The 16506-nt window shown below is 42.8% G+C and overlaps 1 protein-coding gene across 7 annotated transcripts in view; it reads right to left on the bottom strand.

The window, feature by feature from the left end:
- The window catches only part of NECTIN3 (nectin cell adhesion molecule 3), a 157705-nt gene that overhangs the window by 124275 nt on the left and 16924 nt on the right, over positions 1–16506 (bottom strand). For all 7 annotated transcript variants that reach the window (XM_069022696.1, XM_069022714.1, XM_069022685.1 and 4 more), the window contains exon 2: positions 2311–2649. In XM_069022696.1, the coding sequence (XP_068878797.1) occupies positions 2311–2649 (339 nt within the window). The remainder of the gene's footprint in view (positions 1–2310; positions 2650–16506) is intronic.

The raw sequence follows: 16506 nt of genomic DNA, 5'->3' as shown, positions 1-16506 counted from the left end.
CATTTGTCTTTAGTGTCTCTACCTTACAGCGTAAAAGCATCTACTACATGATTAAGTATGTCCACTACACATGGGAAGGAAACAAATTCTTTGCTAAATAAGAACAGACGGGGACTAGGAAAAAAGGCAATCCTACTTCAACTGGAAACAGCCTCAGTGTTAGGACAGGAATTTCTTTCCTTACTTAAGGGAGAGTTTTTTAGACCAGTGGGAGAATGCAGTCAGATTGAAGATTTTTTAAGTCACATTAAGATTTAAATTAGAGCTATTGCATGCCCTAAGATTCTGATGAGCTTGAATTGCTGAATTCAGGCCAGCAAAGTTCACAAGTTATTAATTTACAGCATATTCTGAAAATCATTACTTCCAGTATTTTGACTGTTTAAGCCTGCATGTCAGTGCAGCAAAAAGTTTCTAGAAGGACAGAAAAAAACTGTAAGGCCAAAGAGCTTAAGTCCAACAGAGGGCTGGCTACCTAGCAGTACGTGCAAGTGAAGCTGCTGCTAGCTAGGATGGAAAGGCATCTTTGCCAAGTAACAGCTGGGTTTTGCCATTTAAAGGTTGATACCAAATCCTGAGAGACTTATAGCAATTGGCAAGCATCTACATCAATGATGAAAAAAGCTATGATCAGAACCATTGTATGCCTGACCAACACTTTGCCTATTTCAACTGCAATTTTTCATAACACATATCTAATGAAACCAGTTGTGGTCCCTCTACACTTTCAAGTGTAGAATAATAAGCACACAGGACATACATGTGCTTTCCAAGTTCCTCCAAATACCTGAAATTACAAGTGCAAAATGGACACAATTTGATCTGAAAAAAAGAAATAATCTTAGAAAGAGGAACTGACTAGAAAAGATGAGGCAAGACAGTAAGAACTTCCCACTGCTAACTGGTAAAGCACAATAGCTGAAACCTGAAGTCAAAAGACTGCTACAATAACCACAGACAGCCACTTGCAGTACAGAAGGAAGGCAGATGAAAAAGAGAGCCATAAGACCACATGCTTTGTGCATCACAGAATTTTGGTCAAGTTAATGGTTTCAAATTGGATTAAGCCAGTTGCTTTGATCCATTTATTTTGCCCCCCCTTGTGGTGAAAACTAGTTTATATCCTGTGCTAAAGCAGTCTGATTAACCCCATTGAATATTCTACTACTATGAAAAGCAGGTATTGAAGACTAAGAGATGATCCTAAAAAGCATTTCTGCTTACAGAAATAGGTATTGATGACCACCTCAGCTACAGAAAATATCACTGGACTCCTGGCAGTAGATACAGAAGTACCTTACACTAGTACAAGAGGGATACTACTCTGAGGGCAATTAGATAACAGGCTTTGAAGTTCCAGAGTAATCATATTACCTTACACTGCAGTAACACCTGAGTTACTAGCACTTCAGCACTAATTCCTTATGACAGCAATACTCAACCCTCAACAAGAGGGACAAAATTAGTGTAAACAAACCCCCAAGTTTATAAAAGCTTCACATTATGACTATCCACAAACAGTCAAGAGCTTAAATTGACTCTTCCCACAACTCCCAGCAGTCATCTAGACTGTTTTGCTTTACATTTACACTGCGCAAAGAACAGTTTACACCACCAGTCCCAAGCAGCTATATTAAACTATCATGTTAGCAACACATTTATAAAATCATACAATTGAGTTGGAAGGGACTTTTTGAAGGTCATCCAGTCCAATAATCCCCTAGCAATAAGCAGGGACATCTTCAACTACACCAGGCTGCTCAGAGTCCCGTCTGAATGTTTCCAGGCATGGGACATCTACCACCTCACTGGGAACTCTAACCTAATTACAGATGATAGGTTATTTCACTGAGACAACCAGTCATCAGCAGGGTTTAGAAATACCTGCTTTTTCTGAAGACCAGTGGCTACTCAGTACTAACTGACGGAATTTGTGAGGGAATTCAGCCAAGGTGGTAGCTAAAGCCATGTTCAGCAGCTTCTCAGCACGTACACACAAGTCCCTGGTATCAACATTGTCTCTCAAAGTTCTAAAGCACTGTGCTAATACAAACTAAATGTCTGTATTAGCACAACGCCTAAATAGGCGCTTTTTAAAAAAATTTATTAAAAAAATATTTATTTTTAATAACTAGATAGTCAAGTTCTATAGAAGCAAGACCCGAAAGAAGTCTCCTCTATGACATTAGTAAAAATAACACACCTGTAATGAAAGACCAGTAAACACATATTTTGCATTAAGTTAAATGGTAAAATACAACTTACTAGTTAGTTAAGAATTTTTCTCATTTCAAAAAGCAGCCGACTTACCTAGTACTGTTAAAGTTGTTGACGCCTGTGTATTTCCAAGTGGGAATGTAACTGCCTTGCAAATATATTCTCCTGCATCAGAAAAGCTTACATTTTTTAAGATGATTGTTGCATCAGTAAGTGAGTAGTTTTTAAATGCCACTCTTCCTTGGTATTCTCCTTGAACAGATATTCCATATTCAGGGTGATGAACAGCAATAGTCTGTGAAATTTTACCATCTATCTTCTCCCAAGAAACTTGTGTTATTGTTTCATTTACATCAATTATGCATTTCAGTGCAACCTTCTTCCCCCAAACTGCTGTCACATGTGGATCAACAACTGGTCCAGCTAAGGCACCTAAAAACAAAGCAATTGTTAGTTGCTACAGAAGAAAGTTATGTCTTTTGCTTTTCACAGTAAGCCTTCTTCAGTAATTAGCTTACCTTTTTAGAAGAGAATTCCCACTTTTTTCTGAATAACTGATTCAGAACAGTGTGGAAATACTTAAAAAACATACTTCAAGCAAAACCATCAAAGCTAGGCACAGATCAACCATTTTTCAGAGAATACTACCACTAATACACAACTTCATAGAAAAATGACCTGACAATTGTGTAACAGTCTTTTGGGAATTTAACTAGATATGAACATTTTGTTGACTCACATTTATCAAAAAACCTGTAACAAGACATGTTACTTTTTAGCAGTCTGATTACTGATACAGAGCATCAAGCAAAAATTTAAGTTAAACTTCTACACTTGCATTTCTCCTTAAATAATCTTTCTTAAGTTGTAACTTTTGTAAGTAGAAATAAGTGAAACTTCTAGCGTTTACCATACCAGTAAGTACTTTAAAAGCAAAGCAACAATTAAAAAAAAACCAAACAAAAAAGCCCCTATCAAAATCCCGCAAACCTCCATGTTTACAATGATAGTCACTCAAAGAACTCAACTTGAACTTTCCTACTCTACTTCCTAATGAAGACATTTACCATCATACAGATGCAATCTTTCTGCTACACTCTGGTGGGGTGTCTTTACACAAGATCTTCTCTCACACAGTAAATATGCAAGAGTAGGCATAGTCAAGCGCTTGCTTAGGATTCAATGTATTTCTGTTTAATACCTAAAATGCCTTCCACAGTAGCAACTACATTCTGAGCTCAGCATTTTACACCACCCTCCTTTCAAAAACTGAAATCCACTAGGACAAAGCAGTTCAATATAACACAGGTTCACAATTTCTTTTGCCAAACAGATGCTCCAGAAACTTCACTCATTAGCTCTCTCAGAGCAAACTAACCTGATGAAAAAGAACCAAACTCTTAGTTCACAGTGTATTTCTTTTTCCTGCGCTCAGATTTTAACAGAGCTATTTCAAATGCTGATTCACTCCTCATATACCAAATCAATACCCAGGCTGTTACTGAGCAAGTTCACCCATGAAGCAAAAGTCAAGTATAAATTTTAGTAGCCCTGTTCTCCTAAGCATGAAGAAGTCATTCAACTTGAGACATGAGCTGCCTTTTCACTCACCAAGTTCACACAAAAGGCAAGCCATGTGTTCAGGCAAAATATCTCTATACACCTTTAAGTACAAGTCCATTGTTAAAAGCTTTCTGCTTCCCATCAATTGATTTTTCATTGTTCAAACCATTTCTGAGTCAATGAAGTCACCCAAAAAAGTGATTTAGCTATGGATTTCTTCAGTATAAAACTACTGCCTAACATCAATAGTATGAACACCTTAAGCTACACAAATAAATCAAACTAAGCCAGAACTTTAGATCAATATTGTTGATACATCAGTGGCTAAGTGGGGCTTGTGAGGGGACAAAAAATAGCAAGTAAGAAAACTCCTAATATGTTTCATGTAGAGAATATCTGCCATGACAAGTAGAGCAAGAACATTCTGGCTATTCTCCTCATGCCTCTTATCTAACACATTATGGTGACAGACACTGGAAAGAGGGAAACTATTTGCAAACTGGCGTGCGCAGAGTTCTGCCCAAACTGTCTCCACTTGCCATTGCTACATTTAAGCATAAGGTGGAGTGCTTCTTAAAAAGTATTTGACTATTGCTTTCTACCTTATAAATAAGGCTCACAAGTTACATTTCTGAAATGTATTTCAGAATGTACAGGATATAAATATTCTGTAATGTAATTTAAGTAATGTAATTAAAAACACACCTTCATTCAGAAATCAGCTTTTTGCAACATTTAAATCTATTGAATTAACCTGTATTAAGCTTTAACATAGTGATTAGCTATATATAACCCCAGACAACTTAGTAAAGAAAAGCCCCCACAAGTGAACTTAAACTGCTCAGACTTCTGGGGAAGGTAACAAACTGAACTGGAAAAACATCCCAATTAATTGAACACAAGTTTTTTTGTTTCTTTTTTTTTTTTTTTTTTTTTGACAACTCTGCTCCCAGTAATTGGAGGCTTTAACGTCATCAAAATGACCATAGTACATTTAAAAAGTCAACACTCCACAATTCTCCCACCAAGGAATACTTCTAACAGCTCATTTGTGCAATGAGAACATTGTGTTCTCACATGAATTACATGAATATTTTCAGAAGTCAAACTTCTTCATTGCTGCTATTTTCAAGATTTACAGACTGAACTGAGCAGGACCCATATATATTTATAGACATAAACATACTTTTAGTTGATCACTTAGATCTTTTTCCTTCACCTCCAGCAAGGGAGGTAGAGCTAACAAATCAGTACTCCAAATTTTACAATTTTACATTTATCTCATCTTCTGACATATGTTCAGACTACAAAGACAAAAAAAAAAATTAGCTTATCTATGAGGATCATTTAACTTGAACTTACATACAGCTCACACAACAGCCTATAGACTCCAAAGTGTTTAAAGCTCTAGAAACAGTTTAAATCTGAAGTGCCAATGCAATGCAACATACTTAATTTGGAACAGTATCTCTTGTTTTAATCTCCATCCAGTTATTCTTTAACTAGCTTTAGCTGCAGAGCAATCAACCTAATAGTTCAAACTAGCAAGGGAATTACCATGCAGATATTCAGGGCTCTCCAAGACCCAAGACTCTAAGGTAAGTATTTCCTTTGATATAAAGACTTCCACTCAAGTCAGTATTTTGCTCACAGATTGTAGTTGAATAATGAACTACATGTCTCCTCCAAAATAACACATTTAGAGGCTTACAATGCACAAGGTTCTGAAGAACAAGACACTTCAAGACCACCCTATTCAGGTCCTTAACTGATCCAAAGTACTAGCACACAGGACATACATTTCTGGTTTTAATGAGGCCTAGCCCTCCTCCTCTTGAAATCTAATACCGAAACCTGACCTTCTCTGCTTCACGTTCACAGTATTTAAGTCTGTCATCCTCAACAAACCATATGGATACACTTTGTATTCAATCAGTATTAAGATGCTTTGTAACTTCTCAAGGTAAACACAGCATCACAAGGTTTTCTTACTTTTTTCTTTATATTTTTCCAAGTTTTTACAGATCTGCCTTCCCTTTCCTTTTTGCTCCCTTGGAAGACGTAAGATTGTTCTGTACTGTTTCACATGCAGCCTGATGAGATCACCATCTCAGGCACCTTTACATGATTCAATTTTAGCTAAGTCCCTATGCACTAACTGATTTTTGATCACAGTGATCCAATGCCATGCCGGCAATAAAGTCAAGGATCTTACCTGAAACAGCAAGGCACTGACTCTACTCATGTAACTTGACAAAAAGTTTGAAAAGTAAACAAAACCAAACAAATCCCTAAGGCTCACTTCTAGCATTAAAAGCCACAGAACTAGGTGCTATCAAATGCTGACCATGATAACAATCCGTTCAATATCAATTCTTAATTAAGCTTCTACCACTAACTGAAGAAAAGATACTGATGAATTATACGACAACCTTCTTAAAACAACAAAGTATTCATGCTATGAAATGACAGAATACTTTCCAGATTTACAGGCTTGTTATTTTTTGCAATAAACAGATTTAGATTTTCTATATGAAGCAGCCATGCGCAAGTCTAATTATAAAAGAAATGCATTTTGTTACCCACTTAACAGCACACTTCTGGCAAGACAGGGTGACCATACTGACACTTTCTAGCCACTGATTTCCCATAACCTGCCAACTATTTCCACAAGACAACATGGCCAAACTACAGAAGAGCAGAAAACTGAATTTTTTGCCCTCTATCTGCAAGTTTTTCAGCTCATGGATATGTGGCCTTAGCACACACTAGTGGCAGGGAACTCCTCTGAGTTCCAATCAAGAATGGCTCAGAATAAGAACATCCCATTTTGGTGACAGCAAGTTGTCATGTCAGTAGACCTTCCCATGGAACACTCTTAAGATCAGGCTAAGCATTATCGTTATGTCAGTTTAATTTCAGCTGACATCAGAAAGCTTATTCTTGCAGTCCTCCTCCTCCTGTGTCAGCACTCATCAGGTACCTAAAAGACCCCTACCTACAAAACCTCACTTGTTCTCTTCCTGTTTTAACCTTCTGAATTAGCTCAGTCAATCACAAGTGGCAATGTAACAGATGCAATGAGCACAAATCTACTGGCATTTTGAGATTTGCTTAGCTGGAAAAGCAAATAGCTTTAAGACACTGCAGAAAACAAGCTGAAACCTCAACTTGAGGCTTTATAAAAATATATGCTTAAATGACTGGGATGAAGTCAGTGTGTCTTTTGACCACCAGGGCACAATCAAATTACTGTGTCAAAAAAAGATCAGAACCAAGGAATGGAAGAGATTCAAGATTAAGTAGTACACAATGCCTCAACAGTAGCTTCCAATTAGAAGTGCTAAGAAAGGACTGACTTAGGAAAAAACTGCACTTACATCAAAGAGATAGTATTACAACCCAGTGTTACTCTTACCTAAGGATCTGCTTTGTCACAACCCATGCTTGGAGCACTAGTTTGTCAACCAGTTTTTTGGGGGAAAGCGAGCTGGGATTAAAAAACAGCACAAGATTAGCTACCATAAGCATTGCATTTACAGGACTCAGCTCAAGTTCCCTTTTTTTGTACAGTACTTGCCTCATTTTTTAAATAAGAAAACCAGGGATGTATTACTTCCATCTCAGAGAGCAAATCTTAAAACCTTGTTCAGTGTTTAGCACACAATACAACAGGCATACAAAAGCCTACCAGAATGCAAAAATTTTGGTGAAACGAGGCATAGCAATTCAGTAGTCTGAAGCCTAGACCGCTGAAACTCTCAGGCTCTCTCAGGTTGCTTTTTCATTTTACTGAAGTTCAAGGGATTCTATCTTTTGAATCAGAGGTCAGCTTTATCGAATACCAACAGGAAATGAAGAACATTATGATGTAGCTCATGCAAATCCACCACTTGGAAATGGTTCTATTAACTTCTGAATGTTAACTTTTTACACCTGCAAATAACCCAAAATGAGATTCCAGTCTTAACTTTGTTTAGGGCGTGAGCAGCTCTCCTCTAGGTGACTTTAGCCTGACATCTTACAAAAAAACCACAGTAACAGGAACATAATTTCTAGTTGAAAATTATAAAATAAAGTTACATAAAGTTGTATTTTTTTTAAGTATACCTAAAAATCAAAGAGACTGGCAACGAGAACTGCTTGAGCATGGGAATGCAAGAAGAGGTCAGTCTCTTAATTTCAGTGCTGTCTCAAAAGTTAACTGTTGCTGAAGGGTTTTACTAACATCAAGCTCAAGACAGACAGATTCTCAGTTAAGTGCTATCACAGGATGTTCTGCAGAATTCTGAAATACTCTGAACCTCCATCTGGCTGCTCCTAAGGGTACAGCTGACAAGATATCACACCATTGAGCCAGGAGGCTTGTGTTACTCTGCTCCTTTATTCCCCACAGCTGATGGAAGAGACTGCCAGTTCTTCCATCAGCTCTTGTCTCAACTGCCTCTAGTTGCTGAATCAACATATGTATCTACATAGAAAGAGCAGGGAATAGTAATAATTGTTGGGAAGGCTACAGCTACTATTTGCAAGATAGCAACCAGAGCAGAGCCCAGAGAGAGGACTCACACTGCCTGTTAAAAGGCCAGGTACTGCAATACTGGACGAAGAACTGTCATCCTAGCACAAAGGGGTCAAAGATGACAAAGTATGCAAACCTCTTCAGCTCCACAATAAACAATCATCAACAAGACTGACATTTGCAACACAGAAAGCAAAGGAATAGATTTCAAAGAGACACTTTACTGCAATGTAAAGGAGTCAGGAAAATTAAATGTGTCAGGAAAATTAATTCACAAACACCAGAGGTTTATGTCCAAAAAAGAGACAGAGGAGTCCTGTAAATTTATTCAAATAAAGGGAGAGGCCATGGGGCATTCACCTGGGGTCTCTTGAATTGTTGGGGGATGCAACCCCCTTTTAATCCTAATTCCTGGCCGCAACACCCTCTTCCTTTCCACACTGGCTGAGGTACTCAGAAGGTACAAGACTTCTCGAATCGCTTATTCTATGCTCCCCTCTAACATGCATGCCCCCCCGCCCCCTTTTTTGTTATATAAAAGAAAAAAACCTATTCATAATTCTATTAAGTCTTTGTTCTTTGTCTCAAGGTTCAGGAATGTAACATGGCCTTGGCTGAGCAACAGTCTATGTTGATTAGTAACATCTTCTAGAACTGAGAGTTTTCTTCTGTTACTTCCCTATCTCTAAGCTCCTAGCCCTATCTACAAGCAGATTTGCAGGTGTTTGTAAAGACACATTCATCTTATTCCTTTCAAATGCAACACAAAGTCAAAGAAAAAGTAGTTGCAACTCAGAGTTTATCAGCTTGAGCCCAACTCATACAGGCATGAGTTGGAGCATCAAAAAAAGCTCTGCCCTTTGTGCTAGTTTGAAAATAAACCAGTGAGAGGCACCAAGTCAGAATAACAATTTAATGGAAATTAAAGAAAAGGAAAAGAAAGTAAAAGAAAACACTGACAGAGCCAAGATACAACCTGAATCCCTATTAGGCAGGGTAGTGGTAGCAGTCTGGTGGAATGGTGGCTGCAATCCTCTGAAGTGGTGATCCTGTAGTAGAAGGGGTCTGCTCTTCCTCAGAAAGTCCAGCAGTGGCTGTGTAGCTCCTGTCCTCTGGAAATCCAGTGGAGCCCGTCCCTTTGATGCTCAGAGTCCCAGTTATATCCATGATGGGATGCTTGGTTCCTCCCTCTGGGTGGAGCATCTCACAATGAGGTAATGAGTCATGAGGCCAGGTGTTGATTAGGCTCGTTAACAGAAGATAGTCCGGAGGGAGTTATCTCTGAGTCATGCAGCAGGACAATGATGGGCCATTAACAGAAAGATAGTCTGGGGGGAGGAGGCAAGGAAACACTGCCCCACCTGATTTCAACAGCTCATGAGGATGGTAATAGAATACACCTCAACCCAGGACATTATCCACCCCTTATTCTATTACCATCTACATCATCCCAAATCAATACCTTCTTAAACTCTAAACACACATACATATATATATATATATATACAATGAAACCCTACACACCGTTCTCACCTAAGATTAGGTCTCCCTGTGGTACACAACGGGTTTCCCCATCTTTTTGCATTACCCACCAAGTGCAACCAGGTCCTTGAGCAAAGACAATCCCACGGATGGGTTTGCCTTTGCCTGAGGTGGGATTAATCCAAACAGTCTTTCCTAAAATACCTCTCAGGTGTACCACAGGGACTCTATCTCCATCCACTGTGTGCAAGGGTTCAGACTCGGCAGGACCAGCTCGATTGATGGACCCTCGGGTATTGACCATCCAGGTAGCCTTCGCTAAGTTTGCTTCCCAATTTTTGAAGGTCCCCCCACCAAGTGCCTTTAGGGTGGTTTTAAGTAGTCCATTGCAGCGTTCAACTTTTCCGGCAGCTGGTGCATGATAAGGAATGTGATATATCCATTCGATACCGTGTTCTCTGGCCCAGGTGTTGATGAGGCTGTTCTTAAAATGAGTCCCGTTGTCTGACTCGATCCTGTCCGGGGTGCCATGTCTCCACAGGACTTGCTTTTCCAGGCCCAAGATGGTGTTCCGGGCTGTAGCATGAGGCACAGGGTAGGTCTCCAGCCATCCAGTGGTTGCTTCAACCATGGTCAACACGTAGCGCTTGCCTTGGCGAGTTTGGGGAAGGGTGATGTAATCAACTTGCCAGGCTTCCCCATACCTGTACTTTGACCATCGTCCACCGTACCACAGAGGCTTCACCCGCTTGGCCTGTTTGATTGCAGCACAGGTCTCACAACTGTGGATGACCTGTGAGATGCTGTCCATGGTAAGGTCCACCCCTCGGTCACGGGCCCATTGGTATGTTGCATCTCTCCCCTGATGACCAGAGGCATCATGGGCCCAACGAGCTAGGAATAATTCTCCCTTGTGCTGCCAGTCCAGATCCACCTGTGATACTTTCACCTTGGCAGCTCGGTCCACCTGCTCGTTGTTGCGATGTTCTTCATTAGCCCGACTCTTGGGTACGTGCGCATCCACGTGTCGAACCTTCACGGTCAGCTTCTCTACTCGGGCGGCTATGTCCTGCCAAATCTCAGCGGCCCAGATGGGTTTCCCTCTGCGCTGCCAGTTGGCTTTTCTCCAGCGAACCAGCCATCCCCACAGAGCGTTAGCTACCATCCACGAGTCGGTGTAGAGATAAAGCCTCGGCCACTTCTCTCGTTCAGCAATATCCAAAGCCAGCTGGACGGCTTTAAGCTCTGCAACCTGACTCGATCCACCTTGTCCCTCGGTAGCTTGTGCAACTTGCCGTGTGGGGCTCCATACTGCAGCTTTCCACTTCCTGTTAGTGCCTACAATTCGGCAGGAACCATCAGTGAAGAGGGCATAACGTCTTTCAGTCTCCGGTAGCTCATTATATGGTGGGGCTTCCTCAGCACGAGTCACTTGCTCTTCCTCTTCTTCAGAAGATAATCTAAAAGTCTCACCTTCAGGCCAGTTTGTTATAATTTCCAGAATCCCAGGGCGATTCGGGTTTCCAATACGGGCACGCTGTGTGATGAGAGCAATCCATTTGCTCCATGTGGTGTCGGTGGCGTGATGCATGGCAGGAACCTTTCCCTTGAACATCCACCCCAGCACTGGTAGTCGGGGTGCCAGGAGGAGTTGTGCCTCTGTGCCGATTACCTCTGAGGCAGCTTGGACTCCTTCATAGGCGGCCAAGATTTCCTTCTCTGTGGGAGTGTAGTTAGCTTCAGATCCTCTGTAGCTTCGGCTCCAGAATCCCAGTGGTCGGCCACGAGTCTCACCAGGCACCTTCTGCCAGAGGCTCCAGGACAGACCATGGCTCCCGGCTGCAGAGTAGAGCACATTCTTCACCTCTGGTCCTGTCCTGACTGGGCCAAGGGCTACCGCATGAGCGATTTCCTGTTTGATCTGGGCGAAGGCTTGCTGCTGTTCAGGGCCCCAGTGGAAATCGTTCTTCTTGCGGGTAACCAGGTAGAGAGGGCTCACAATCTGGCTGTACTCAGGAATGTGCATTCTCCAAAAACCTATGGCGCCTAGGAAAGCTTGTGTTTCCTTCTTACTGGTCGGTGGAGACATCGCAGTGATCTTGTTGACGACCTCGGTGGGAATCTGACGTCGTCCATCTTGCCACTTTACTCCCAGGAACTGGATCTCTTGGGCAGGTCCCTTGACTTTGCTCCTTTTGATGGCAAAGCCAGCTTCCAGGAGAATCTGGATGATTTTCTCTCCTTTCTCAAATACTTCCTTTGCTGTGTTTCCCCACACGATGATGTCGTCGATGTATTGCAGATGTTCTGGGGCCTCACCCTTTTCCAGTGCAGTTTGGATCAGTCCATGGCAAATGGTGGGACTGTGCTTCCACCCCTGGGGCAGTCGGTTCCAGGTGTATTGCACACCCCTCCAAGTGAAAGCAAACTGGGGCCTGCATTCTGCTGCCAAAGGAATGGAGAAGAAGGCGTTGGCAATGTCAATAGTGGAGTACCACTTCGCTGCTTTGGACTCCAGCTCGTACTGAAGTTCCAACATGTCCGGCACAGCAGCGCTCAATGGTGGTGTGACTTCATTCAGGCCACGGTAATCCACTGTCAGTCTCCATTCCCCGTTGGACTTACGCACTGGCCATATAGGGCTGTTGAAAGGTGAACGGGCCTTGCTGACCACCCCTTGGCTCTCCAGTTTACGAATCATCTCATGGACGGGAACCACAGAGTCTCTGTCGGTGCGGTATTGCCGACGGTGTACTGTTGCTGTGGCGATTGGTACCTGTTGTTCTTCAACTCTTAGCAGTCCCACGGCAGACGGGTCATCTGAGAGGCCAGGCAATGTACTCAGTTGTCTGATATCTTCTGTCTCCACAGCAGCTATCCCAAAAGCCCAACGATGTCCTTTTGGGTCCTTGAAATATCCATTTCTGAGATAGTCTATGCCGAGAATGCACGGGGCCTCCGGGCCAGTCACGATGGGGTGTTTCTGCCACTCGTTCCCAGTTAAACTCACTTCAGCTTCCAGTACAGTCAGCTGCTGGGATCCTCCTGTCACCCCACAAATAGAAATGGGTTCTGCTCCCACATACCTTGATGGCATCAGAGTACATTGAGCGCCTGTGTCAACCAAAGCCGTGTATTTTTGTGGGTCAGCTGTGCCAGGCCATCGGACCCACACAGTCCAAAAGACCCGATTATCCCTTTCCTCTACCTGGCTAGAGGCAGGGCCCCTCTATTCCTGGTTCTGGTGCATGTTGCTCCCTTCCGGTGAGTATGTTCCTGAGGTCCCTTCAAGAGGATCAGTCATACTGTCATTCTGGTACCGTCTGGAGTTCTGTGTGCGAGAGACCGGAGCAATGTTGACTCTAGATGCGCTTCTTGTGGTAGTTGTCCCTCTTTTTAGTTCACGTACCCTGGCTGCTAAGGAGGAGGTGGGTTTTCCATGCCACTTACTCATGTCTTCTCCATGTTCCTGAAGGAAAAACCAGAGATTACCTCGTGGCGTGTATCCTCTCTCCCTGGTTGGGGGGCGCCGGCTCCTAATGGCAGAGACTCTTGTTGGTTCTGGCGAGATGTGATAAATCTCTTCCTTAAGCTCCTTTTTCAATTTCTGATGGCCTTCTTCAACCAAGCTCCGGACTTGCTCAGCCAAAAGACTTGTTTCCACGGATGAGACATGGGTGCGAAATGGGGCTGTGACAGTGTCCTCGTAAATCCTCAGCTTGTTCACCAAGACGCCCACCCTGTCCTCGCCTTCCCTCCATTGCAGCGTTGCCAGGTAACGGGAGTATATCTCTGGTCCAAGGCGTGCGAACCTCAACCACATCTGTGATGTGCACTGGACACCATCTGGGCTCTTAGGAAATCTCTCATCTTCTGAGAAAATGATCTCCAGCACAGCCAATTCCCTCAGGCACCGGATACCTTGTTCCATTGTGCTCCATTTTCCTTGGTGTACCTGGAGGTCTTCTTTACAAAGGTACCTGTCCCTGACACTTGTAAGCAGTCGCCGCCAGAGGCTGAGGGTTTCTTGGGTTCTCCCGATCCCCTGGTCAATGACCACATCCCGGGACAGAGATCCCAGTTGCCTGGCCTCACTTCCGTCTAGAATAGTGTCATTGGCTGCAGCGTCCCAGATGCGGAGCAGCCAGGTCAGGATGGACTCATTCGTCTGGCGTGTGAATTCCCTCCGCAGGTCACGCAGCTCACCCAGGGATAGTGACCGAGTGATGATCTCTGGCTCTGCCTCTTCTGCTGGGTGTGAAGGTCCTGCTGCATCCTCGTCAGTCACTATGCGGACTGACTTGCTTTTTGATTTCTTCTTCTGCACGGGGGCAACTGCAATCGGTTTAGGCTGTTCTGGTTCAGTGATGGTTTGCGTGGGGATGCTGACAGTGCTTTTGGTTCCTTTCTCCTCTGTGTCAGTCTGCGTAGACATGGGCGCTGTTGTCTTGCGTCTGGCTTCTTTCTCCTCTGTGTCAGTCTGTGTAGACATGGATGCTGTCGTTTTGCATTTGGTTTCTTTCTCCTCTGTGTCAGTCTGCGTAGAGATGGACACTGTTGCTTTGCGTTTGGTTCCTTTTTCCTTTGTGTCAGTCTGCGTAGACATGGACGCTGTTGTTTTGCATTTGGTTTCTTTCTTCTCTGCGACAGTCTGTGCAGACATGGTGTTTGTTGCTCTGCTCTTCTTCCCTCCCTCATCCTGAGGATGCTGTGCCATAGCTCTGATTCTGAGCATGGTGTACATGGTGCAGGCTGTACAGAGAAGACAAAGCAGAACTGACAGCAAGTTTATGCTATCTTTGACATCCAGAGGGAGTTCAATATTTTCAAAAACTGCTGTGCCTGGCCTGAAAGGCTGGAAGAAACCACTCTCTACTCCTCCCACCAGGGGCTGGGTGCGATTGTTGAGGAGATCCCAGAAATAGGAGCCCAGACTAGGACAGCCAAACAAAATGGAGTATATTTTCCGAATGGCATTCATCGCCTCGCAGGTTATTATGCTATAGACATAATAAACCATTAAAGCAATTCTCATACCATTCCCTGGTTTTAACAGGAGTAATACTACAGGCAGGTAGTTCCCCATGTGAGGAAAGATATAGAGAGCAAGATACAGTACCCATGCAGACAAGCTGAGCACCATGGTGAATACAAAATTGTAATTCTGACTTTCTCTCAGAGCAGGCCCCACGTTGGGCGCCAAATTATGTGCTAGTTTGAAAATAAACCAGTGAGAGGCACCAAGTCAGAATAACAATTTAATGGAAATTAAAGAAAAGGAAAAGAAAGTAAAAGAAAACACTGACAGAGCCAAGATACAACCTGAATCCCTATTAGGCAGGGTAGTGGTAGCAGTCTGGTGGAATGGTGGCTGCAATCCTCTGAAGTGGTGATCCTGTAGTAGAAGGGGTCTGCTCTTCCTCAGAAAGTCCAGCAGTGGCTGTGTAGCTCCTGTCCTCTGGAAATCCAGTGGAGCCCGTCCCTTTGATGCTCAGAGTCCCAGTTATATCCATGATGGGATGCTTGGTTCCTCCCTCTGGGTGGAGCATCTCACAATGAGGTAATGAGTCATGAGGCCAGGTGTTGATTAGGCTCGTTAACAGAAGATAGTCCGGAGGGAGTTATCTCTGAGTCATGCAGCAGGACAATGATGGGCCATTAACAGAAAGATAGTCTGGGGGGAGGAGGCAAGGAAACACTGCCCCACCTGATTTCAACAGCTCATGAGGATGGTAATAGAATACACCTCAACCCAGGACACCCTTGAAGTCAGACATGGCTGTTACCCACCATTCTTATTTCAGAATGCCATTTTCACATGTGAACTGGTCCTTCTGTTCTAGTTTAACTCCACATAAGACAGCACCTGTGCCTCTGCCTACTCTGCTTCCCACCATGCTGTACAGACCTTTAGTATCAAGCAGCAGGACAAGCTAAGACACTACAGGAAGTTAAAGAATGTAAGGCTCGTGATTCAAATGGGGTTGGGAAGGATACTCAGCCAATTTTATAAGGTTGAAATTTTAAATGTAACTACTCACTAAGAATGTTTACAAAGTCCCATGAACTTTAAAACTTCATCTGGAATTTTGACTTAAACCATATTAACATCAATGTCCATTTTACACGTTCTTACATTGTAATCTTCTATACATATTAACACATAGCAAATTAAGACATACATGTTTATCCTGATACTAAGCTTTCAGATGTTTACAAAACATGTTGAACTAATAGGTAAGGCATGCTATGAGGCAGCTGGAAGTTCTTCTGTAATGAATATTTCCAACTCTGTTTAACCAAATCTTCCAATCCCACCTCCTTTAAAAGGAAAAAAGTGAGACAATGAGGTACTCTTTTTCCAACAAATGAGCCAGGCTCAAAAGCAGGACTGGAGGAGAACATCTCATTCTAAGTCCCACACCTTCAAAAAACTAGTAGTAAGAGTAAAGAAGTAGCTCAAAAGTTATCCACATACACACCACTACTTCCTAACCACCACAGAATGCTTCACACTGCCATTTAAATAAACTCAAATCCCTGAGCATCAGAGCTGTAGGCATAAATATGCAAAAGAGATTGAAACAAGCAGTCCTTAATGTAACTCAAACCTCTGACTGGAAAGTTCATTAAAGAGTTCCAGATGATCTTACAAATCTTCTGAAACACAAAAGATGAGTCAACAGTTCTGACAAACTGATCTGGTGGGAAAGGTTGAAGTC

The sequence above is a fragment of the Aphelocoma coerulescens genome, chromosome 1 (assembly GCF_041296385.1).
Source record: "Aphelocoma coerulescens isolate FSJ_1873_10779 chromosome 1, UR_Acoe_1.0, whole genome shotgun sequence".
In the NCBI taxonomy this organism is placed as follows: domain Eukaryota; kingdom Metazoa; phylum Chordata; class Aves; order Passeriformes; family Corvidae; genus Aphelocoma; species Aphelocoma coerulescens.
Note: the sequence above shows the minus strand (reverse complement) of the source record. Positions and strands in the feature narration are given on the sequence as shown.